This window comes from Denticeps clupeoides, chromosome 1 (genome assembly GCF_900700375.1).
Source record: "Denticeps clupeoides chromosome 1, fDenClu1.1, whole genome shotgun sequence".
NCBI lineage: Eukaryota > Metazoa > Chordata > Actinopteri > Clupeiformes > Denticipitidae > Denticeps > Denticeps clupeoides.
The window spans coordinates 15,315,227-15,341,288 of NC_041707.1; the positions used below are offsets into that span (position 1 = coordinate 15,315,227).

General features: G+C 44.0%; 1 protein-coding gene across 4 annotated transcripts; it reads left to right on the forward strand.

Moving 5' to 3' along the window:
* Nucleotides 1-1,017: 1,017 nt before the first annotated feature.
* Nucleotides 1,018-20,771, forward strand: rps6ka5 (ribosomal protein S6 kinase, polypeptide 5). 4 transcript variants are annotated; one of them, XM_028991331.1, is made up of 17 exons: nucleotides 1,018-1,331; nucleotides 4,243-4,611; nucleotides 5,321-5,436; nucleotides 6,766-6,867; nucleotides 7,185-7,268; nucleotides 7,879-7,982; nucleotides 9,122-9,272; nucleotides 9,360-9,521; nucleotides 12,491-12,616; nucleotides 12,735-12,868; nucleotides 13,902-13,995; nucleotides 14,366-14,536; nucleotides 14,889-14,930; nucleotides 15,006-15,080; nucleotides 16,230-16,389; nucleotides 16,484-16,647; nucleotides 17,279-20,771. In XM_028991331.1, the coding sequence occupies exons 1-17, from the start codon at nucleotides 1,274-1,276 to the stop codon at nucleotides 17,576-17,578; spliced, it is 2,412 nt and encodes an 803-aa protein (XP_028847164.1). In that variant the 5' UTR covers nucleotides 1,018-1,273; the 3' UTR covers nucleotides 17,579-20,771. The 4 variants fall into 4 exon arrangements, with proteins under 4 accessions (XP_028847164.1, XP_028847173.1, XP_028847150.1 ...); XM_028991340.1 differs by having other exon boundaries at nucleotides 1,019-1,331; nucleotides 4,243-4,314; nucleotides 4,393-4,611; nucleotides 14,889-15,080; XM_028991317.1 differs by having other exon boundaries at nucleotides 1,019-1,331; nucleotides 14,889-15,080.
* The last annotated feature ends 5,291 nt before the right edge of the window (nucleotides 20,772-26,062 follow it).

The following is a 26,062-nucleotide window of genomic DNA, read 5'->3' on the forward strand; positions in this document are numbered from 1 at the left end:
GAAAGCGGGGTTTGAACCTGGGTCTTTGTGGTCTTCTGAATTATAGGCGAATGTGTTACCCACTAGGCTACGAACACCCCCCTTTTTTGCAGTTTTGTTGTAGCAGTTCAAAGCTCCTTTTGACCCCTTTGAGACGGTTTTAGAGAGATATTTTAATATAGTAGAGCATTATTAAACAAAGTACATAACGCTAAGCGAATACAATAATGCATAACTGTAATTCAGCGTGCAGCGTTTATCCTGTCGTTGTGAAATGTGTAATGCCTCGTACCCGCCGACAGGGGGCAGCGTCGTACCGCAATGTTCACAAATTGGCGCTTTGTCCCCTGTGTTAAAACGAGCCATTTATTCGTCTTACTGTAGGCGCACATGGCGCAAATATAAACGTATATAATATAAATGTTATTGAGCCTGCGCTTCATTTCGTTTTTAAAACAAAACATAAAGGGACGAGTAAACGTGGTTAAATTTCGTTCATAACATGCGCGAAGGTTTTGAATGGGCAGCACTTAGTTTTGAACCTGTGCATTACATTTTATCACGTAATGAAGACCCAGAGCGACATGCTGTACACCGGCCGACAACCTGTTGTGGGACGTACAGAGTTTACGCTGCCTCTTCTCATAACAGCACAGACAGACCAGACTGCGAAAGCGATCGGGCTTTATATTCTTGTTACCATCAAATCATCGAATTTCTGTGAGAAACATTGTGCATTCACATTGAACAACATACGTAAACCCCTTGAATGCACAAGAGACTGGAAATATATGCTGACGTGCAATTCACACTATATCCTTTTTTTTTTTTTAGCGACCTGTTACTTCTGCAGAGGTCGCCGAGACTTCATTATGAAATGAGCGTGGCTAAATTGGCGTCGTAGGGCGGGAACCCCTCAGGTTCATTTTTTGAACCAATCGCATTTGAGCCCTGGCACGGGTCGCTTTAGTCTCGGAGGCGGAGCGCCACATGACTGACAGCAGCGGCATCCAATAGCAGCCGAGGGATTCGCCTAGCAACTCCAATAGTGGCTGGACGAGGGCTTGGTTGTAAGGTCGTGTAGTAGTAGTAGTGCCTAGGTTTCTAATATGCAATTATTTCGCGCGATTCTTTTGTTTTTTGACCCGGGGACGTCCTTTGCACAAGGCGATAGACCGCACCAGACGAGCCTCCGCCGCCCCCATCCCAGCGTGCAGCGCGCCGCATTTCTAGCGCTTTTTATCCCGCCCGCACGGAGCCAGTAAGCGCTGCGAACGCGACAGCGTCTTCCTCAATGGCAGGATCATCTGCAGAAGGTGACCTCTTCACTGTGAAACACGAGTTGAAGAACGGTGAGTGCGGCGTCACCCGCGGCGTCGGGACTCGAACTCGTCTACTAACAGCGGGGTCACGTGACTCGGGCTCGAGTTGTCCTCGGCTCGGAGGGGGAAAACTCCGGACCCTCCCCGAACCCGTCCGGGAGGAGGCTGACTTTTTTTTTTTTTTCTTCTTCTTTACACGTTGGTTTCGAATGCGGGGGTGAGGTGGCCAAATCTGACTGCTGTATCGGTCCAATGCAGTGCCGTGACAGCCAACATGTCACCGGGTCGAGTGATGCTTCTACATTCACAGCATTTACCAGAGCGACTTACAATCAGTAGTTACAGGGACAGTCCCCCCCTGGAGCATCTTGGGGGTTAAGTGTCTTGCCCAGGGACACAATGGTAGTAAGTGGGATTTGAACCTGGGTCTTCTGGTCTTCGAGTGTTTAACCCACTAGGCTCCAACCATGTTCCATTAATGTAATGTTTGAGTTCACGTTGAGCCCGGATCCCTGCAGCGTCATGGGCGTGCGTGCAGAAGAACTATAGGTATACGCTTACGGCATTTATCAGACACCCTTGTCCAAGCAGCGGTAACAGGGACAGTCCCCCCTCAGGGTTATAAGTGTCTTGCTCAGGGACCGTGACGAGTGTGTTATATCCAGTAAGCCGCTAGCACCCTCATTATGGTCCGTAAAACCTAGAACACTAGGCACTAGCGGATAAGGAAGTGGCCCCGTAATCGGAAGGTTGCTGGTTCGATGCCACTGAGGTGCCACTGAGCAAAGCACACTGCTCCCCGGGCGCCTGTCATGGCTGCCCACTGCTCACCAAGGGTGATGGTTAAAAGCAGAGGACACATTTTGTTGTGTGTGTGCTGTGCTGCGCTGCTGTGTATCACAATGACACAGTCACTTCACTTCGAAGACCACGATTGGCCGAGCCACTGTTGTATTAATGTAGTGAAAAGCAGAGTACCTGCATCTTTAGATCTGCTTTCATCTGCCTTCCCCTACAGGTGTGTGGTGAGGTGGTGATGTGTGCTGGATACGGCTAATTGGATTGAGATTATGTGGTTTCCAGAACCGGATTCTGGACGGGGGCCGAGTGGAATCTGCCAGTGAGACGCTCATCCGGTTGTAATTAGGCAGCGGTGAAGGGTCGGTGTCCCTGAACGGCCTCACACAGGACATGTCCAGAGGAGGTCCCTGCAGACTCTGTAGTCGTGCAGTGAATGGACGGGACAGGCCCAAACTTCCCTGGAATGTTGCTGATGGAGGTTTTTGTTCATTTTTTTTGTTGCTTCGCATGGCTGAGTGCCGCCTCCCCCGCCAAAATGGACATAAGACCATGTTGAGGCTTGCAGTTCGTTCATTCTTCTCTCGTCCTCGTCACCTCCTCCTCTTTCTCCAGACGCCTTTGAGCTGGGACTGGTGCAACCTGAAATCAGAGCGCAGGAGGGTGACCTGGTTAGGGGTGCGGGTGTGTGTGGGGCCTCCAGAATGAGAGATTTAGGGACTTTTGCGAATGCAGACGTTGTAAATGTTCACATTTTTTTACCCTCCCAGTCTTAAGTGACACCATAAATTAACCAAAGCTCAGTTGTGCGGACGGGGTGGAACCTGCAGACTGGTTCCCCAGGGTTCCAAAGGTGTGGACCTCAGAACCAACCTCTGCATTCTAGAGCAATAGTAGTAACATTGTACAAAGAATTGCGTAGTGAGGCGTTTCGATACTAATTCTGATCTTACGCGTGGAAGGGATAGATAGTGGTGAAGTGGGACGTGAAAAGGTGCGGGGTCTCCTGCCATTTAGGTAGACAGCAGGTGCGGCGCTGCGGAGAAGCTGCCGCCCGGTGGGGCAGACTGATGATCTGCCGAGCCCCCCTGCCACCACAGCTATTAATAACTGCTCCATTTCCCATGAGCCTCTGTGGCGGGAGACAGTGGTGGTGCAGCAGGACTCTTTCCTTCGAAACTTAATACACCAACTTTACTGCGTGTGTGTGTGTGTGTGTGTGAGATTGTATATGAAAAAAATTTTTAGATTTGATTTTAAACCTAAATGAGACAATGTTTGGTTTTAATTGAGGTTGAGGTTTATTGTCATATGAAATTCTTACTTGAAAACCTCTCCCACGTAGACAGGACATAGAACATGATACATAGAAGACTGATAGAAGACTGCTGAGAGGTAATTTAGGGTAGAGTTACATTTACAACGTGTGTGTGTTCCTTTTTTCTGTGTTATGATGTTAGAGCAGAAGTGATCCTCCAGATAAATGGATTTTTCTGTGGTGAAGAGCTGCAGGCATTTGTCACTTTCTCTACTTCCGGAATGTTTGACAGCAGGAGTGTGTTCACTCCAGTGACTGCACAAGGACACACACACACGTACACACAAAACAACCTACTACTATCTCTCTCTCTTTCTCTCTTGCTCTGTCTCTGCTCCAGTTACCTTTTGAATGCTTGCATGGACACACACACACACACACACACACACACACAGAGTCATCATTCTTCACAAGCAAAGAAACCCACTAGTAACTCATTCATGTCTGCCTGGAGTGAACCGTGGTTGTACTCTCTATTACAGCCTTAAATAAAGGAAGGAAACAAATAAACAAGAGGAAGTGGAGTGAGGTGATTTGCAGAAGTCAGGTTCTGCGAATCCGTCAAGGTTGAATATGATGAACGTTGTAGTACAGCATAAAACAAAAGTTAAATTCATCCTTCTTTGGTGGCTTAGTGACATTAAATTAAATTGTTCTCCTTTCTGCCAGTTCAGCTTGACAGGCTTGTGCTTTGTGTGTGTGTGTGTGTGTGGAAACGGAACGAGAATTGCTGGTGTCTTCTCCTTGTAAGTCGCTTTGGATAAAAGCGTCTGCCAAGTACAGTAAGTAAAGTGTGTGTGTGTGTGTGTGTGTGTGTCCTCTCAGCCAATCTCACTGGTCACGTGGAGAGAGTCGGAATTGAGAACTTCGAGCTGCTGAAAGTTCTAGGAACAGGAGGTGAGCAACATCCATTTCATACAAACACGCGCACAAACCAGACATGGAAAGCGACCACGTCCCTTTCTCCCTTGTCAGCCTATGGAAAGGTGTTCCTGGTGCGGAAGGTCAGTGGCCACGACTCGGGGAAGCTGTACGCCATGAAGGTGCTGAAGAAGGCCTCCATCGTGCAGAAAGCGAAGACGGCGGAACACACCCGCACCGAGCGGCAGGTGCTGGAACACATCCGCCAGTCGCCTTTCCTCGTCACGCTCCACTACGCCTTCCAGACAGAGACCAAGCTGCACCTCATTTTGGGTATGTAGCAGGATACGCCCTGTTCTAGAGTGACTTCATCATTTGCAGGGACAAGTAAGGATTGGACCTATGACTTTGTGGCCTTCTGGATCATAAGCTACTAGCACCCTACTTTCCCGCACCCCAATAGTCATATGACCTCATTATACTCCTGACTTGCAGCAGTAAGAAATTTCCCTTGAAAGTGTGGCAGGCGATGGTGTAAATCATCCCGATTGACGAAGCAGTGGCCTCCTCCCATCTTCCAAAAACCCGTCTTTATAAAAACATCATCGAAGATCGTGTTTTTGACTACTCCTAGTGCTAAGCGGACGAAAAATTGTGCCCAAATGATCTTTTTTTATTTTTTTATTCACAGAAATGTTTAATATAGAACAGCCTAAGAAGAATTCTTGAATAGTAAACCTGCCCCTAACAAACTGCTGTTAATAAATTATTCAGATGTTATTATTAAATAAATGAAAATTGTGCTACACGTTTTGTCTAGGTGTTGAACATCACCACTTTTTAAGATGTGTTTGAGGAAATATTTATTCAGAAGCACTATACAGTTTGGATAATAAGCTATTTTAAAAATCGTTTCTAATTCTTTGTCTTGGTTTTAATGTTATTTATTGAACATCAGTCAACTACAGGTGTGTATGCTAGTGTGTGTGTGTGTGTGTGTGTGTGTGTGTGTTTTGCTCACACCAGATGGTCTCTGTTGCAGATTATGTAAACGGAGGCGAGCTCTTCACGCACCTCGTCCAGCGTGTGCGTTTTAAAGAGCAGGTTGTGGCTCTGTACAGTGGTGAGATCGCCCTGGCACTGGAGCACCTACATCAGGTAGAATAACCTCACTGGATTTTAAATTAAAATGTTTTTAATTGACTAACACTGGGTGGAGCACATTACATTTACATTTACAGCATTTATCAGACACCCTTATCCAGAGCGACTTACAATCAGTAGTTACAGGGACAGTCCCCCCTGGAGTAACTCAGGGTTAAGTGTCTTGCTCAGGGACACAATGGTAGTAAGTGGGATTTGAACCTGGGTCTTCTGGTTCATAGGCGAGTGTGTTACCCACATGGCTACTACCACCCTGCACGTTTCATCCAGCAGTGTACTGTACTAGCATTGGATCATCTTTGAAAGAGTAACTGTCGTTCATATACAGCTCTTGGCCAGGGCACAAATGAATGCAACACTACAGAGAAACAGTGGCCACTGGCAATCGCCAGGGTTAATATTAATGAATGACAATTAACTGGTCCTTCCTTTCTTTGTTTAAAAGTGTTTACCCACATCTTGTGTGCATTAGCCTTGCCAGTCAGTAACCTAACCAGGTTAGGTCAGTAACCTAACCCGTCTGTATGAATTATACGAAGCAGAATAAGGTTGCCTGTCTGTGGCAGTATGTACGCAGGATGTATGTCTGTGTTGCGATAACGATATCTGATCGGAATAAGGCAGATTAATAAGCACAACCACAGAATTCTTTCATATAAGAAAATGGCTTCTGTTCAGCCCTTTGATTCTCTGCTACTGGACTGAAGGCTGGTGCTGCTGAGCCGAGCGGTGACCTGTTTTATGAACCAGATGAGACGCTGTAAGGATGCAGAGTGCTGCAGCTGAAGTGGATGTTGTAGCACTGCCCTGATTGGCCTGTAAACAGATTCTGGCTGCTTATTTCCTGAACCAATTAATGGGTCTTAATGTGGAGACCTGCAGGCGGAGTGGAAATGAAACAGGCACAGCTTGTCTGCTGTTGCTGTGTGTGTGTGTGTGTGTGTGTGTGTGTGTGTGTGTCAGCCTTATGAAGTGAATCATTTTCTCTGTTCTTAAGTATAATCACTGCACCATAAGATATCTTGATTATTAATAATATGTTATGTAATGGTGCTTTTTTGTGCTGTGCTATTATATGAATGCTTATGGGTTTATTTGTGGCAAGACTGTAAAGAGATGCAGTGAAAGTGAAGAGAGTATCCTTGTGATGCACAGGACACTGTGCACACAATGAAATGTGTCCTCTGCTTTTAACCCATCACCTTAAAGTTGAATTTGAGCTTTGAAATGAGAAGTGCTCAGCCATGAAAGGCATCCAGGGAGCTACTTTACCCACAAGGCCACCACTGCCCCCACATTCTGACCCCCATCGTTTTTTTCCAGCTGGGAATTGTCTACCGGGACCTCAAGTTGGAGAACATTCTTCTGGACTCAAGTGGCCACATTGTTCTCACAGACTTTGGCCTCAGTAAAGAGTTTGATGAAGTAAGTATTTGGATGTTTCATTATTCTATGTTATGTTTATTTCTACTCCTTGTCCACTTCTCTCTGTATCAGTGTGTATTTGTGTGTGCTGGAGGGAGAGAGAGAGATAATCACTTCTATACGTGTATTTGTGTATATGTGTTCTTTTGTGTGTGTGTGTGTCCTTTGACCTATTAAAGCTCTCACTTGCCTTCCGTTGTCTTCACACACAGCGGTTAACAGGCTGATGATCCAGACAATGATCATTGTTTAGATATAAGAGAGTGATTGTGTCTGCTGTTCTTTGAATTAAAATGTGTGTGTGTGTTTGATCACAGGTGGAGAGAGCCTATTCCATCTGCGGCACCATAGAGTACATGGCCCCAGAGATTGTGGAAGGAGGGGTGTCTGGTCACGACAAGGTAGCACCACCTGCTGGAAGAGTGTCGCTCTTTCTGATCTGTTGGGTGAACAATGAGTCATGTGACCCCAGAAGCTCTCTGATATGGAAGCGTGCTGAGACAGAAATAAAGATATCCTCCATTTTTTTAAGCACATTGGAAATTTCCTCACAACAGTGAGATTAATAGATAGAGAAGATAATGAGATCATTATCGGCATGGGTTCAGTCGTCCTGTTCACCTGATAGTTTGAAATCATGTTGTGTGCTTTTATTCTGCCTGGGAATAGATATCTATACTTTTATTCATCTATTTATTAGCCCCAAAAAATTCAAAATTGTGTTTCACCAAGTTAATGAATATCCATACATGTTCCGAAGAGACCCGGATCGAGGACACCAGGCTCAATCGTTCGTTTGGTGTCTGTGTCTAGCCGCTGAATTCGGTAATTACTGTAATCACAGAAAGAAGACCGATTGTGCTGCTGTTACTTCACCGGCGTACTAATAATACAGCGGAGGCCGCAGTCATCGGTTCACCGCTGCAGAATTACACTGTTTACCCTGTGCTGTGTGCGAGAGTTAATGAGTGTGTGCACAAGGTAAAGGTGTATGTGTGTGTTTGTGTTCAGGCTGTGGACTGGTGGAGCCTCGGTGTGCTCATGTACGAGCTGCTGACGGGCGGGTCTCCCTTCACAGTGGATGGCAGTGAGAACTCGCACATGGAAATCGCCAAGTAAACAGCGTGCCTGCCACACCTGCAGTCACACCTCTCACCTCACCTTTCTAAGTTGACACCATCGTGCTCCTGTGTGGTTTTTAAACGTCCCCTATTATGAAAATTTCACTTATTTAACATTAATACGAGTTCCCCCCAGCCTGTCTATGGTCCTGCAGTGGCCAGAAATGTCGAGAGGTCTAAAAAGTGCTTTGGCCATTCTGTTTCACCATTCACAGAGCGGCAGCTCAGACGGTCGGATCTGGAATTTCTCCCCATATGTCATCGTAAGGGGAACGGTTACCCTTCCAAATGTGCAAAGCATTGCAGTTGCTCCGTGATTTGGATGAGAAAATTAGCACACGCTAGACTCTTAACGAACCAGTGGGTTTTAATTAGATTTTTTTTTTTTTCTGAGAAAATGCAGAAACTACTTCCTAAACACTTCTATTGGCCACTCCTCTCCTCGACCCGCCTCTCTCCCCCTATTTGCATTTAAAGCTACAGATACCAAAACTGCGCATCCTGGTGGAAAAGAAATTGCTGTAATTCTGCACCACAGCTGAATTTTTGAAAGAGAGTTCAGATATATTATTAGGGGACAAATAACATCTATATAAAAGCAAAATTAAATAAATAATAGGGGAGCTTTAAATTCAAATTTTATTTGTCACATACATAGTCATACACAGTATGATGTGCAGTGAAATGCTTTTTGCGACTACTACAGACCACAGTATTGCAAATGTTGCAAGTATACAATGAACCAATATGCAAATATTGCAAACATAACCAAATATTACTTTTACGTCTTTAACATCAAATATGTGTAACTGGTAGGGTGAAGGTGTGCAAATGAGTTAAAGACAATGTTTAAAGAAAAGAGAAAAGAGCCATAAAAAAAGAGCAGTAAAGTAAAAAGCACAGAGTGATTTGTGCAAAAGAGTCCGGAGTGATTGAAGGTGAAAGTGAAAGTGCTGGAGTTCTATGTAGTGTTGTTGTTGAGATTTGGTACAACAAATAAACTGAGAGAACAAAAAGTTATTCTGGGTTTTGCAGTTCATTGATTCTGCATGATAAAAAGAGATCAGAGATATATTTAGGGAATTAATTTAATGGATGTTTTGTTTTATGTTCCTTTGCAATCCTTATTTTAGGAGAATACTCAAGAAGGACCCTCCTTTTCCCAAGGACATGAGTCCCCTGGCCAAAGACATCATCCAGCGACTTCTGGTCAAAGATCCAAAGAAGAGGCTTGGTTCTGGTCCCACGGGAGCCATGAATGTGAAGAGCCACCCTTTCTATCAGGTGCTCACACCCTTACACTCTCTCCAGACAGCTGGACTTCAGAAAACGTCTGCCGCTCTTTATTTATTACGTTCGGTTTACGCTCAGAAAATCAACTGGGAGGATCTGGCTGCCAAGAAGGTCCCAGCGCCCTTTAAACCAGTTATCCGGGATGAGCTGGACGTCAGCAACTTTGCGGAGGAGTTCACAGAGATGGACCCCACCTACTCTCCTGCTGCCCTACCCCAGAACTGTGACCGCATTTTTCAGGTGAGCATGCTGCCCGTCCCTCAGGATTCATAACAGGGTGGTTGCAGCCTAGCATGTGAAGAACAGAAGACCGAGGTTCAAACCCCACTTACTAGCATTGTGTCCCTGAGCAAGACACTTAACCCTGAGTGTCTCTAGGGGGACCGTCCCTGTAACTACTGATTGTAAGTCTCTCTGGATAAGAGCGTCTGATAAATGCTGTAAATGTAAATAGCTCTACGCTCTTCTCCAAGGAGCTTCCACAACAAATGGCCACAATGAGTGGCACTAGATCCGAAGATCCTTTAGCAAATTTACATAAATTATTGTATTTTTTGTCATTTGCATAGTTATAGCAGTACAACCCGCAGTGAAATATATCTTGAACCACTCTGTTTTGACTGTGCATATATTAAAGTTATAAAAGTAAATAAAATAGAACAATGGGGAAAATAAAATATAATAAAACAAGAATAATTAAAATAAAAATAATTAAAAAGCACAACCAGAGATATTTATGTTCAAAGAGAAGAATACTTTGGCTGTTATTTGGGTGTGATTTGTCCCTCATAATCTTGATAGCTCATGTCCTGCATCTCTAGTTGCCTCTTATGGGCTTCATTAGAGGCACATTATTCCACATCGTCATAGTGTTTTAAAACTGTAGTTAATTTAATCACTCGCACACATTATCTGGTGACATGCGCAAGTATGTGTTTTGTTTTTTTACCTTAATTTCCTGCATATCAGAAATCAGACATGAGCTAAGAAGTGATGTTAAAAACACAATAAATCAATGGATGTTTTGGCTTAATGTTGCCAGACTTTTATTTCCATCTTTTTATGTCAAAAGGTGTACATTTTATTAAAAATAAACAGGAGAAAAGTACTAGTCATGAACAGGCAGGAGCAAATAAAAATACTGGTTCCTGTAAAAATATCTATTTATTTTATTTTGGACCGTTTTTTAAAGCTCTGTTTTTCGTTCTAGACCGGGGAGTCAGGTTTTCCTGGAAGCTTCCATATAAGGTGCCCTATAATTTGCACCTTGGCTTTAGCCTGTTCAAAAGACTATTTTGGCAGAATGAACCATGAGTTTCCCTCCCTCCCTTTACCTGCGAGTCAGGTGTCAATACCCTCTGCCAATCAGCAGCTCTGATTATTTGATTAACCCCCCGCATGAATAGTCCCCCGCAGCCGTATTTGGACCTGCTGGCCAGATCTGAATAGCCCTGGTGTGGTGGAAGCAGAAGCTCCAGTGATGCTCGATGACTCTCGTCAGGGGCCGTGTTGGCAGTCGTCTCATCTCCTCGCCATTCAGGGGAACAGTAGAGGAGTTAGCGCAGGCATGTAATTATTCAGACGTTTGCCGTGGATTCGGTTTGTGGGGGCGGGATCAGATGTGAACGACTTATTTTGGAAACGGCTTTCAGCGCTAATGTGGCCTATAGCTCAGGCGCCAGCTGATGTCTGTGGCGATGAATGGGACGTCGGTGCGTGATTGGCTGCTGGATACTCCAGTCTGGCAGATCAATAGCGTTAGGTGAATGGGCCTCGGTGTCAGAATGAGGGGTTGGAGTCTGAGAGAGCAAGTGTGTCTGCCTCCATCATTCACCGAAAAAAAGGCGTCTTTGATTACCAGCTTCATCTCACCCCATTTTTCCCCTAAATGATGCCTGAAAACACTTGCGCTGGAATTTTCGTCCCTGGTAATTTTGCGAGGCCCCCGCGTTTGTGTCGGCGATTACGGCGTCTGCCATCACAACTTTCAACCCCTATCGCTCCGTGTCTTCCTCCCTCTCTCTCCCCCCTCGTCTTCGCTCGTGTCCGTGCTCCTCCTCACAAAACAAAATTAGGTTGAATGCGGTGCCAAGATGCAATCTCAGAATGCTCGGCAATCAAATATTGAAGCCTTGCAATTAACAGCGTTTTCATCTTTTCATCTCCTGCTTCCATCCTTCCGTCCATCCATGCTTCCATTTCACTATTGTTTGGCACAGCTGTAGGTGTGTGTGTGTGTGTGTGTGTGTGTGTGTGTGTGTGTGTGTTTTGTGTGGGTGTGTGTATGTGAAAGAGAAAGGAAAATGAGTCAGGGAAGTAGGAACTTTGTCCAGTGAGAAATATGTTATTGAATCCAGTCCAGCATTAATTCCTGGCTAATTAGTTTTAATCATCTGGAAGATTCGCATTTTACTGTTAGCTATATTTTAGGAGCTTAAAGATTGTCAGTGAACGTTTTTTTACAATTTTATTTCAACAATGCTCTACACTAAAATGCTCTAAACTGAAATTATTTTGATTGTACAACCATTTAAATGATTCCTCAGAGTCTATAGCTACAGAAATACTCAGAAGACAGGATGGAAGTGTGCAATAAAAATGTTGAGGTTAACATTAGGAAAACCTAAACTGCTACAGGCAGACTGCCACAGTAAGGTTGTGTGGAGGTCATTCTGAATGACTAAATGTAGACATGTTTGTCAGAAGAGGTTGTCCTACATAAGGGCTCCTGGAGTATAAGAGCACACAGGAACCTACAAAATAATAGAACTATTTTGCACAAGGCTGCGGGCTCAGTGGTTCTTAAAATAATGCAGACTAGTTGTTTAAAAATGTATGATTCTCCAAGCAGGAAAACCAAAGAAGATTGTTTTGAAATGGCAGAAAAACATTCTGTAATATAGCCACTCCGTACCCAAGACCCGCTGCCTCCTCTCACCCCACGTCCGCATCTGTGTCCTCCAGCCATCCTCCTAGCAGTACTGTGGACTGGATGCTCATGTTTGCAATATAATTTTGGTAACCTCAGCGTAGATAACCCCCCCCCTCCAGGGCAAGGTCTAGGAGAACCTGCTCAGTGGGTAAGGAAATGGACTCATAACCATAACCAAACAGTCAAGGTTCCAGTGAACGTACCATCCCCACACACTTCCAGTCTTCATAGACTCTTCACACAAGTGTTTTTTTTTTATTTTGTTTTTTTTATGTAGGGCTACTCTTTTATGGCTCCCTCCATTCTGTTCAAGCGGAACGCGGTAATGGATGACCCAGTCCAACTGTGTGGATCTCAGGAGAGGCCTGGATCTGCCGCTGTAGCTCGTAGTGCCATGATGAAGGTGAGTTTTATCTATGCCACCAGTCATCAGTGGTAGAGCGTCTGGACGTTTTCATCAGTAAAGAACAGGAAAAGTGTGGAAAGTATGCATCCTTCCTAACCTAATCCATTCTGCACAGGACTCACCCTTCTACATGAACTACGAACTGGACCTGAAGGAGAACGCCCTGGGGGAGGGCAGCTTCTCCATCTGCCGCCAGTGCACGCACAAGAAGAGTGGCCAGATGTACGCAGTGAAGATAGTCAGCAAGAGGTACATGTAAAAATCAGTACAATATAATGTGGTGGAATGCTTTCCCACAACAGTGCAGTGCATTCAGTAGAGCTGAAACAGAACAGAGGCTTTGGATACATGTCAGTCCACCGGAAAATTGTGCAAATATTGTCATCAACCACGCCGGATGTCTGGCGTACCAACTTGGCTGCAAAAAGAAAAAATATATAAATATCAGCTTTGTCCAGTGATCTGACTCTACATCTGAGAGGCGCAGCCTTAGACATAAAGCAGCAGTGTACTTTACATTAGAGCTGTAAATCTTGGTGGGCTGAAGCTCAATTTCTGTCAGCAGCCAGCAAACATGAACTTCCGGCCTATAGTACCTATCCTTTGGTATAATTTGATGCTTGTAAATTCATTTTGGTGATTGGTAAAAGTGTTTGGATGCTGAGGAGGTGAAGTGGAGGATAGATGTCCTTTCCCTTGTCGTATTTTTCTATCATTTGGTTAATAGCAAATTATTTTCAATATAATTTCATTTTGTAGTGTTCTTTAAATGGCTACTAATCTATGGCTGTAGGATCTCAATTGCTGTATATCAGGGGCCAACAAGTTGTGTGTTAAAAGTGTGTGGCTGCTCACCTCACCTCATTTGATTAATTGGAAGCAGGAAAAAAATAGAAGTGTGACGATTGGAACAAATCTTTAAACGGTGACAACTTGGTCATCTCCAAAACCATCTCTTGTAGGATGTTTCTGGTGTGCAGAATTTTTTTGCTGGTTCTGAAAGAATGGTATCAGAAATTAAAATCAGTTCATTGTGTATGATCAGGGTGCCCATGCTAACCCCTGTCCACCAGCAAAAGCAATATTAAGTCATATTTTTACAGCACACCCCCAGAGGACTAGTGAAGTCCCTTTATTGATGGGTCAGAAGTGATTTGAAAGCAGAAAGGGGACCTACTCCATATCAATTTGGTGATCAGCTTATAAATGTATAGACCTCAGCTAACAAGCAAAAAAAATGCTTTAAACTAAACTTATTATTATATTTTTCCCCCCTCTGAAGAATGGAGGCTCAGACACAGAAGGAGATTGCTGCTCTCAAGCTGTGTGATGGCCATCCCAACATTGTGAAGCTACACGAAATCTACCATGACCAGGTAGAGATAAGTGTTCTCACCAGCTCTGTAAAACTGGGATGAATCTTCATGCACTCGCTCTGAAATGGAAATGTAGGCTGGCACACCAGGCAGTGGGAGGCAGACCCACCTACTTACCGCTGCAGGTGCAGTGGTGTGTGGGGTGTTTACTTCATGGATTCAGCACAATTTAAGTGACTGTTCATTGTTCAGGCTCATTATGTTTGCATTTTATTTCTGCAAATTGGCCTGGTGAAGAATACTGTACTTGAACATAAGTGAATTAAGCAAATTTATGCATAAAATATGTGTGTGTTTTTGTGGGGTTTTTTTTTTTGTGTGTGTGTATGCATGTATTGGCTGTGTGCCGTATGTTGGCGGATGTGTGTAGCTCCACACATATCTTGTGCTGGAACTGTTGCGGGGGGGTGAGCTGTTGGAGAGGATTCGGCGAAAGCGGCACTTCAGCGAGACGGAGGCGAGCCGCATAATGCGGCGCCTGGTGTCGGCCGTCAGCCACATGCACGATGTGGGAGTGGTCCACCGAGACCTCAAACCCGAGGTATGCTGCATGCACATTCATTTCACATTTGTGGACGTGCACACACATACATTACCACCGACGCAATCGCTGGCACGCATACACTTCTTATATTATACTCTCGACTGCCGACTCCGTTTTAACTACTGCTGTCAATCGACCATATCAGACTGTAAATAAAATAGTTTAGTTGGGTAACTTTTTATTAGTAAAATGTACGGACTGATTCAGGATTGAGGCGATGAGCTCGTAACCCATCTTCATGCAGGGATCGCCTCTGGCTTAGATGGAACATTCCTGCACCGCTTTAAAAAAAAAAATATATATATGTTCTCGGTCAGCTTTGAGTTTGATGCAGACGTCAACCTTGCAGAATCTGCTGTTCACTGACGAGGGCGAGAACTCTGAGATCAAGGTGATCGACTTCGGCTTCGCTCGACTCAAACCACCCGACAACCAGCTGCTAAAAACGCCGTGCTTCACATTGCAGTATGCCGCACCTGAGATCCTCACCTACGATGGCTATGATGAGTCATGTGACCTCTGGAGCTTAGGGGTCATCCTGGTAAGCGTTGGCGACCACGTTTTCACTGGTGTTGAGTGGTTTTACGTGTATCCATGGAGCAGTGTGGTGTGATCGCACAGTCAGTACATTTACACGACACAAAAAAAAAAAGACATTTTACTTTGGGTGAGTTAGTCTAAGAATTTCAATTTCATTCCATAGTTGAGCTGCTCCCCTGCATGTATATGTTCAGTTCTGTGCATGCCCCACAATCCCCTTTGGGCTTTGACCTGGAAGTGGTCATACAGCGGCATCACAAAGGATAACATTTGCAAAACAAGTGACCCGTACAACAGCAGGCACGAAATGTAAAGCTGTCCAGTTCAGTGCTCCAGCATGGTACGGATTTACCACCAGCTTATCTTGTCCTGGTTTTGGTGTGTGATTTTAATGGGGAAAATCCAAATAATTACAAGCTGAAGGGGGCATAATGTCACTTATCTTACATATTTGGACAGCTGGGCCAGTCAAATGACATAGTGGAGCATCAGTACTGTGGTAGTCATGCATAAAAAACTGAGGTGACACTGTGTTAAGGTGTTGAGTTGCGTAGGCGTAGTGACCGTGTTCAGTCGTGGAAGGAACTATTTACCTACAGTGTGTAGCGTTCTGTACAGAGGGGAAGACCCAGATATGAAAGAGCGGAACTCACTTCATTTGTTCTCCTGTTGTCCCCGCCGCACTCACTTCGTCAAGCCCCGAGCCCTGCCTGCCCTGCTCCAGGCCTCTGAGCCTCTTCTCTGTCGAACGGCATCTCGTCTGCGGCGCTGCAGCACTGAATCTCTGCTCTCAGGCAGCGAGACGGGTCAGCAAGCAGGAGCGCGGGGTTCTGCCGAACGAGAGATGGGTCAGGAAACGGGTTAACGCGGCTGCAGGCACCGAGGATTAAAGAGGAAGTACAGAGTAGAGGAAGAGGAAGGAGGAAGGGATAAGAGATGTCTGCATTTATCACATTCAGGTCATATAAACTTGCTGTGGCCAAAACCAAGTTCCATCTGTATGAAAAATCAATGCATAAATGTGTACTTCCTTGGTTTGGATGGAACTGCTTCTTTTAAATAATACATTTACACACATTTTTATATAATTTTTTGTCACCCCAACATGAAGGCTCCATGTTTTCTCTCTCCCCAACTTGGTGTGCTTCAGTACACCATGCTCTCGGGTCAGGTGCCTTTCCAGTGTCAGGAGAAGAGCATGACCCACACCAGTGCAGAGGAGATCATGAAGAAAATAAAGAAGGGGGACTTCTCTTTCGAAGGAGAAGCCTGGAGAAATGTATCCCAGCAGGCTAAGGACCTGATCCAAGGTTGGTCAGGGTTTTTCTTCTGATTGTTGTCGTCATTATTTACAAAAACTAGGTTTGCTAAGTTGTGTATGTGTGTGTATTTGTTGATGCTCAGAGCTCCTGACGGTGGACCCAAACAAACGCATCAAAATGAGCGGTCTGCGCCACAACGCCTGGCTCCAGGCCGACAGCCAGCTCTCTTCCAATCCACTCATGACGCCAGACATCCTGGGCTCTTCTACAGCCACCGTCCACACCTGCGTCAAAGCCACCTTCAATGTGAGAATTGGGGGGTGAATACAGAGAGCAGAAAAAGGAGGATGCGATGAAGGGATTGTTCCAGAGGCACTTCATAATTGTGGGGAGTGTTTGGACCTTTAGCAATCATGATTATATCTCCATTTTAATGGCTTCCTTATTAGAATTTTCGCTAACTAATTACAACCACATAGCTGAACGGGTAACAGAGGTTGCTAAGCACCCCAATGTGAAACAATTAGTTAATTTTCTCTGCGTTGGTGTCATTAGATGCCTAGTGTTTCTTAGTGTTCGGACAGTGTTTCTCAATCCTGCTCCTGGAGTGGCACCTCCAGGCAAAGCCACACAGCTTACAACCAATCATCTTCATTATTAGGCTATTAAGAAAGACCTGAGGCCAATTAAGGTCAGGCTGGAGTGAACGCTTCCTGGCAGGGGTTATTCCAGTACACTGGAATAGGTGATTTGAAAAGCAACTAGTTGTTTAGGAAGGAAAACTCTCGGCAATGGAATCCCGTTCATCAGTGGTCCGTTTCTGCGACTCAGCCCACCATGACGACTGCAGGGCTAGTTGCTGTATCTCTGTAATGTAATGCTGGTGCATTGGATTGCGTGGACAGAGTGTTGAAAGGTGTGGTTTCTGCTCTTTTAGGCCTTTAAGAAGTGTAAACGTGAGGGTTTCCGGCTGCAGACGGTAGATAAGGCCCCGCTGGCAAAGAGGAGGAAGATGAAAAAGACGAGCACCAGCACGCGAAGTAGTTCCAGTGACAGCACGCAATCGTCATGCTCCTCCTCCCAGTCACACGACAAGACCCCACCAGTTGGCGGGGAAACGGGAGCTGCCCCGCCCTTGGTCAGAACACCTTTGGCTTTGGGGCCTGAAGAGGAAGAGGAGGAAGAGGGGTCTGAGTCTGTCGTCCCTGCTGCCACCGCCTTCCAGTTCTCAGAATGAGAGTTTCTAGACGTCCGCCAGACAGACTCTAGTGTCCATCCCTTTAGCCTGGACGGCCGCTGTTTGGCCATCATGCATGGACACACGCATGCCTAACTGCAAAAAAAAAAAAAAAAAAAAAAACGCGCACACACAACATAAAACATGCAAGAAACCAAAACGGAAAAAAAACGATGCAGTCACACACACCATTATCACCATTAGCAATAGGACCACAGTCAGCAGTGACCGTGTGTGTGTGTGTGTGTATACAACGACCACATGAGTGTAAGTGTGTGCGCACGCAGTCCCAGAGGCAACATGTTTGGATAGAGTTCAAGAAGAAGAGAGGAGCTGCACTGGCCACTACATATATATTTTCTATATGAGAATGAAAGGAACCAAACCATAGTATTTATTTATATAGTTTTTATATGATGGAAGCATTTATGTTAAATTATTTTACCAAATTGACTAAGCATATTTAAATTTTACTTTTGTGTGTGTGTAAATATAAAATACATCACGAAGAGAGATAGATTGGACCCTGCTATTTATGATAGATGGTTTTTATAAGCACATTTAAAAATAAATAAATAAATAAAGTAGCTAATGCTTTGGCCCTTGGAGGGGAAAAAAGAAAACAGGCAACAGGATTATGTGGGAATTGTCCTCTCTTTTTTTTTAATGTTTTTTTTTATATATAACAGACATGGCATTGGGGAAGGGACTTTAACACTAGGTGGGTGGAGATTTTGCTTTATTAGCTATTACTGAAGCCACATCATACAAGCGTTTGTGCTTTGAACATGAAAAATTAGGTTTTCCCCCACCAGTGCACTGAGCCAATGAGAGCAGTTCTTTACATAAACAAACCAGCCAATGTATCAGTTAAAGACAAAAAAAAAAAAGTTTCTTTGTTTTAGAATTTACCTGTCCTCCTATTGGACAGCCCTGAGATTGTTCTCAGAAGTACAGCCCTGTGGCCTGGCCGGTGTCTCGTGAGGATTTGTGCAATGGCAGCATTTGTGTAACTCGCAGATGAAGATCATGTGATTGTGGATGTGAGTTGTTGTTTTTTTTTCTTCTCTCCTGTGTCTCAGTGGTTTTCAGTGGATTTTGTGGTTTGTGACAGTGTGTGCACATGTGTTTTAGCAACTGCCAAAATATCTCTTTATTTGCTCTGATGCACAGTTGTCCGCTTCAGAGTTGGGCAGGAAAAGGCAGTACAACTTTCACACAAACAAACAGAATTCCACACACATTTTGTTTTCCACATGCTAGGCCAAGATGATGCATCCTATGCAAGTTTAGTTCAGTTCATTTTTTCAAATGTATGTTTTTCTTCCAGGTCACTGATTTGTGCACTTATTTCAGCGAAATGCTGGCACAGGCACACACACAAACCTGGGAGACACAACATAGTAGGGGCCAATCAGAGACGGGGTCCCTTGTTGACCCTGCAGGGATATTGTGGAAGAGCTCTTGAAATTCCCTCTGGTGCAGCACACTCAGAACCTGAGTGTTTTTATGGGCAACATGAACTGGTTACAGCTACACACTTTTTTTCAAGTTTGAAAGCATCTACTACCTTCTAATTTGTGATGCCATTAAACGGGACTTTTTTTAATACTTTTTTTTTTTTTTTTGTCTTTTTCTGCATGTTTTATCATTTAGTTCAAGGTCAGGCTCCTGCAGTCTTACATTTGTTCATCGTTGCCTTGCGACTGTCAGTTTTGGTGAGGTGTGTGTGTGTATGTGTATATATATATTTTCCCCTCCCACTTCCTCATTATGTTCCTGTCTGTGTTGCACAACTTTTGATCTGTCTTGTTCATGCCTGTAAGAACATGCATGATCCACATGAAAGAACGTTGCACCCGCTGCTGCCCTGACTTATTTCCTCAGTACTGTGGTGAACCAGTTTTGAAGTGGTCACTGATGGGTGGCATCTTTTGGTGCGTCTTAGTGAAATCGGCAGAAACTGTGGAGGGTGGGGAAGAAAAACCAGCTCACTTATTTGATTTAAAACAAGTTGCTTATTTGCTGACTTTGTAGCATCTGTACTGACTGGTTCCTTCAAAAACAGGAGAGGGATGAGATCATGAACCAGATCAGGCCAGTTCAACTGTTTCTGTGTGGATTCTCCATCTTTTCATTTATATCGCTGGGAATCTGCATGGCACATTTTCTGAAGCTCTATTTTCATAGCTTCCTTTTTCATCTCTCTCTGCCCCCTCTCTCCCCCCTGACTCCATCACTGTGACCGTCAAGTGTTTTTCGGGTAAATCATAAGATGTTGAGCTCTCGTGCTCTGGAGAGAGACATGCCTTCTAACAGCAGTCATAAACACATTCCCCACTTGCTTAGCATGGATTTTCAGGAGGGAATTTCAGAAATATCAGTTATCAGTGGATCACTGCTGCTATTTTGCACTGCTGGATTCTTGTCATGTATGCAACATCAGTTACGCTGACTTTCATGCAGGAGGGATCGTACCACATATTTCAGCCAACCGTTTTTGTACATGACCGCCATGGTTGGTTGTGATTCCCATCCACTCCAATGTTGACTCCAATGTTACTCAGCCACAAGGGGGCAGTATTCACACTGGCTTCGGGCCTATACTTGCACCCCAGCCGCAGCACTTGCAACACCTCACACTGGGCAGCATCAGCAACATATCGGATATTTATGCATTGATCATGGTAAAAATAGCAGAGAGAAAAAAAAACATCTAGCTGGGCTAGACTAACATTTTGCATTTAACTCTTTGAACCTGAAATGGTAGGGTGTGCAGGCCTACTTACAGTTGAAGGACTTTTGTAGTGTAAATACTGTAAATGCTAAGCCATAGAATAACCAAACCATGTTGCAATCTCCTTTACATTTGTTCTGGTTTCCTGAAATGAGCGGATTAATTGTTAGAATGATTTCAGTGTTTTTATGTGTTCAATGTCTGTGTGGTTTGTGTGGATGTCAGCATAAAGAGTTTTACAAGTGTTTTTACGACGGAGAAAAGAAAAGAAGAAAAAAAAGTCCAGAGAAATTTGTGAGTGTGGTCATGTAAGGTTTTTTTGTGCGAGTGTTTTTGTGGTTTTAATATATTTAAGGTGTTAATTGAAATAAAAAAAGGGCTTTACAGATTTAATACGTTGTATTATGAATACAGATTTATTGTCACGCTAAATAAAGATTAAAAAGGTTACTGCTACCAACACTGTGTCTGTAACTGTGGTGAAGGTGTCCTTTCGTTAATTTTATTGTTCATTAATATCGAACTTGAACTTTAGAACACTGTCTAAATGGTGCACTTGGTCTACATATCCATCGTGATTTTGTTGCATGAGATGTTGATTGTTTTACATGGTTTATATGTTTCCACTAAAACAGAAACGGGAATATTTAATCCTACTTAAAAAATAATAATAATAATAATTTAGCAGTTCAAAATTTCCCTTTCCTAATATTGTTATGCAGGTCAACGTGTCACGATCATCCTTCCTATCCTTGCTTTCTGCTTACTACTCGTCACTTACTATGCGTCACAGACGCCGTATATGCGTTCATGCCTGGGAAACTGGCCTGCAATATTTCGTGTTTAATGATTCACAAATGTTGACAGGGTGGTAGTAGCCTAGTGGGTAACACACTCGCCTATGAACCAGAAGACCCGGGTTCAAATCCCACTGTGGTCAAATCCCATTGTGTCCCTGAGCAAGACACTTAACCCTGAGTTGCTCCAGGGGGACTGTCCCTGTAACTACTGATTGTAAGTCTGGTAAATGCTGTAAATGTAAATGTAAATGTTGACTAGTATGATTAGCAAGTTGTGTGGAGTTAGCATAGCGCCGCTAAGTTAGACGGTTAAACACTTGTCTCGTCAGCGGCTTCTACTCACATATTCGTGCTGGTAATTAAGCGAAAATTAATTATATATATATATATATATATATATATGTTAATTTAGCATTTGTCGGTGCAGTCGGTGGCTTGTGCTGCTTTACCAAGCCTGAGCTTTCCTCTCAGTGCCAGCAGGTGGCGCTGCACTCCACGTCTTGACGCGGTTCTTTTGGAGTCGCTGGTAAGGACGGGCAATCTTGGCATTAAAACGGATGCTGTAGTTACATAGTTGGTTATTATTAAAAAAAACCACTATACACAATATATATATATGAATGAACAAATACCCGATTCACACCAGAGGTGTTTTCCAGCCTAAAATAAGTAATTTTTTTCCGGGGGAATCATCCTGGCTGGAAAAGCTGATCAGGACCTGAGGAGGACCCTGAAGAGACTTCTGGCCACTGTGGACGATTCCAGGCACCCTGTGCACACTGTCAGAAACCACCAAGGAGGCGCTCCTCAAGTCCAGAAGCAACTAAAACAAACCAAACAAAAAAAAGTCATTCGTCCCGCATGCCAGCAGAGGAGCAGGAACAATTAGTCTGACTAAACTCGACTGAACAACAAAACCTTACTAACTGCAATAGGAAGCACGACTGCAATTAAAATTGCATCTTTTGCATTTTGCATCTTTTTGCATTTTTTTTTTATTTAATTCTCTACCTACCAATCTGTGTTTTCCAAGAAAGGTATTGAATTGGTTAAAAGCTTCTGAATGTAATTAGTCTGAATGTAATGTAAGTTTAGTGTGAAAAAAATGCTTTTTAATTCTTATTATGAGTCATGAATAATAAGACTGTTTATAATAGTCTACTTTCTTCTTGCCCTGCAGGAGCGTCCAGAGGCGCATGTTCGATCTGGAGAACGGGGCCACTTTGAAGGTCTTGCTTATATTTCAAAATACACATTGTTAACCTTTTCCCTGATGCTTTTTTTATAGTAGTCCAAAAAATAAAATTCTGGTTTTGAGATTTTCTTTTGTTCTGCAGCACGTCAGACTGGACTTGCTTTTCCAAAAATCCTGAGTGAAGGGTGTATGTGGTTGGAAAGTGTGGAGGTTTAGTGTCTTCCCCCCTCATCTTTTCCCATCTAGTGGTCCCTGTAGTACAGGTGATGCTGATGCTCCCATCCTCCTCTCTACAGACACCCCCACCCTTTGGTTAATTCCCAAAGTGCTTGGCATTCCGGCGGGCCACCAGAGGAGCGGCTTTAGCCCGGGTAGCGTGCTTCTGGGTGGCCTTTCAGCAATGGGTGGACCGGGGAGGAACCAATGGCTTATTAATTGACTTGTGCAGGAGGGCAGGAATGCAGATGGGGGTGGGAACGAGGGTTCGAGGGGCTGGGGAGGGATGTAGGGGGTGGTCCGTGGTCGTTCATCACAGACTGTTCAGTTCAGAGTTAGAGCTCTGGGAGGAGACCGACGTTTCCTAACCAGATCAAACGCAACCTTAGGTGATCCCTGTTCATTTTATTATTTTTTTTTTCTTCCATTTTTCTCTGTCATAGTTTGTGACTTTTCTTTGCTGCAAGAAAATGTCTTTTCTCAGCCAATGTGATTCCTGTACGTTTCTGAAAGGAATTCTGCTGGCTCTCCAGTCTGCCAGCTGTTGAGATGGGAACGGCACAAGAGGCAGAATTTCTCAGGCTCGTAGCAAATGTGTGGGGGTGGGGTTGTGTGGTGGTGGTGGTGGGGGGGGTTGGTGGCTGTAATTTAAGGCCACATCGTTCCATGTGCCCCACCCCTGAGGTTCCCAGTACACCCTAGGTGTCCTTAGTCTTGATTTCACTGCATGGGACCCCATCAGCGTTGATAGAGTGGCCATTGTGTCGGAGAGAGTCACTAACTTCAGCCAGTCTCCCGCAAACTGCCATCTCCATGGCGACGATTGGGGTTACACACTCACTCAGACAGATGCACAGTCATATACAGAAATCCACACAGTCATGCTTGAAATGGACAGAAGAATAAATCCTACTTATACACAAATTGTCAAATGTAAAATCGATTCATTCAACCTTACTTAAATGTTGTTTTTTGATTATGTACATTTTATCCAAACTGTACTTTATTACATTAGTGAAAGCAGCATTATGGTTAAGTTAGGTTGTATAAAAGCTTGTCTGCCATTTTCCCCCTACTTGTATCTTTTGAGGTCGTTTTCAGGGCCATCATGCTCTGAAGATATTACTTGTTGGCTGTTTCAACTCATAAAACAAGCATCTTCAGGCTAGTCTCTTCATCTGTCCTTCACATGACCCTATAACCTCAATGTGAATTTGAAGATGCTTCAGCAAGGCAATGGTCTGATGCTGAATTATTATCAGGTATGCTTTTTCAGCCATGACATATTTTAGGCCCCAAAATGATGATAATAATGTTTTGTGGTCATTTTAATATTGTCTATAGTCTATGAAGAACTGGTATTTAGTTTTATCAATATGTAATGCACTGACCCTTCAAATGAATTGTTGATGTCACATATGGTGTGTGTGCATATGTGTATGTAGGTCTACACCCATGTCGATGGGCCTGCATCCATCATGAGGATAATAGTAGTCTGGACTGATTGGACTGACCTCAGGGCCCAGTCGGTCAACCCCCCCATTTCCTGTTCTTTATAACCCAGGCACAATACCTCAGGTCCCACACAGGGAGCAGTGGCACTGGGGTGTGGGGCTTTCTGCCAGAGAGAGAGAGACTGGGAGGGAGCGACATGGCCTCTGTTGCCTAGGTTGCTTGTCATCATAGCATCTCAAGTGCTGCGCTCTTCTTTCTGAATGAGGAACTGAAAGCAGAAGAGTGAAGAGGTGTGTGTGTGTGTGTGTGTGCCAAGGAAAATAAAAAAGAAAGACTGTGTGTCTGGGAGTTTCTGTGTAAGTACATACTGTATAGTTGCTTCAAGATATCCAAACTTATTTATATTGTACTGACACAATGATATTGCAGTTACATCAAGTGAACATTTTATAAGTTCAAATATGTAAGATAATAATATGTTAAAAACATCAACATGAAAATGATTTATTTTGCAGTGCAATAAATTGTGCCAGGGTTCACAGAGCAGCAACAAGTGCAGTCAATGTGCAGTCTGACATAAAATGATTTTATTTTGGGGTTCTGATCTGTGGAATACTATTTAACGTAGGGCTGGGTGGTTTATTACTAAAATATGACGTTGTGTATCCTTGTGTTAACAGTAAAGCAGTAGCTTTACACAAATTCAGCCACAATTTGGTGTAATCATCGTCAGCGCTTAGTGGTAGCAGACTTTCTTTTTGAGTCTCGGATGTGTAATATTGTGGAATATTCTCATTTTGAGGATTATTTTCCCAATCACAGTTAAAGTCACAGCATGGCTGGCCATGTTTATAGAGTCTAAGTTGTCCTGCTTATAGAACATCAGACAGTACTGGTGCGGTTTGATTTTAATTATGGGTTAATTGGACACTTGAACCCTATTAGACACAGAGAGATAATGTAAGAGATGCAATATGCTGCAATAAAATAATGCACAGCATTACGTTTGAAGGCGCCGTTTCCAGACTACACTGGAGGTACGTTGAGAGCAGATTGCCCTCTTGGTCAGTCATCAGAAAATCCCACAGGCCACTGAATCCCTCATTCAGACTGTTAGTCCTGCATCTAAAGATTCCCATTTTGTGGGTCTGAGTGAAAGGCCAATACAGGAAATACATGTCTACTGAAATCCATTTTTACTTTGGTGTGTGTGTGTGGATTCCAGTTAGATGTGTACAGCTTTTCTGTTGGTCTGAAGTGGCTGGTTACCATGACAATAGTGGTCTGCAAGGGTTCAGAACAATAACCTGTGAGCTTTTTCTGTTGATGTGTGTGCACATTGATGTAAATGGTCATATAGATTGTCTTCTTGATTATGAGTTTATGAGCACTTCAATAATAAATCAATATATTCAATAATTCTTTGTGAACCATAATGCATCCGTGACATGCTGCATGCTTTAAAATGGTTTTTAAAAATTCCATCCAGCTTTTTTTTTTTTCGAGAATGATTTTCTGTAATTGCACAGTGGATTTGTCAGAAGTGGTTAATCAGGCAAGCGCAACACTCTGTCCCCAGGGGAAGCTAGGGCTGTTTCTGATGCAGAAGCAGCCAGGGCCCAGTCCTGCACATGTTCTCACAGCACAGGTCACCACGGCTTGGCCTGCACTGTGAGCTGGTGTGTGTGTGCGTGTACATGTGCGTTCATTTGCAATGCTAATGGAGAGCAGGCTGTTGTCCTGTACCCTGCATGGACACCTATGAATCCAGAGTGGGAGAGACGGAGAGACATGCAGGGAGAGACAGACAAAGGCGGCCTCTGGCCTTGTGTGCTGCCGGTCCTTGAGAATTTAAATGATCATCGCTGTGCTGGGCAGGAGGGGGTGCAGAGAGAGGAATACGACTCAAAACCATCTGACCATCTTTTCAACCAACTCTCTTCACGACAACACACACACAGGTCGGTTCTTGAAACGGCCGTTTATTGCGAGAACCGTATTTAACACATTACCAACTGCAGTCCATGTGAGCAAGATCCCGTGCAATCTGGTACGTTCCTGTGAGACGCCACCTTACCCAC

What these genes read in the sequence shown, in the direction of transcription:
- rps6ka5 (XM_028991317.1), top strand. Translation starts at nt 1,274, where the DNA reads ATGGCAGGATCATCTGCAGAAGGTGACCTCTTCACTGTGAAACACGAG. An exon ending in CTCGTAGTGCCATGATGAAG is followed by an intron (nt 12,617 to 12,734) that starts GTGAGTTTTATC and finishes CATTCTGCACAG; the next exon opens with GACTCACCCTTCTACATGAA. An exon ending in GCGTCAAAGCCACCTTCAAT is followed by an intron (nt 16,648 to 17,278) that starts GTGAGAATTGGG and finishes CTGCTCTTTTAG; the next exon opens with GCCTTTAAGAAGTGTAAACG.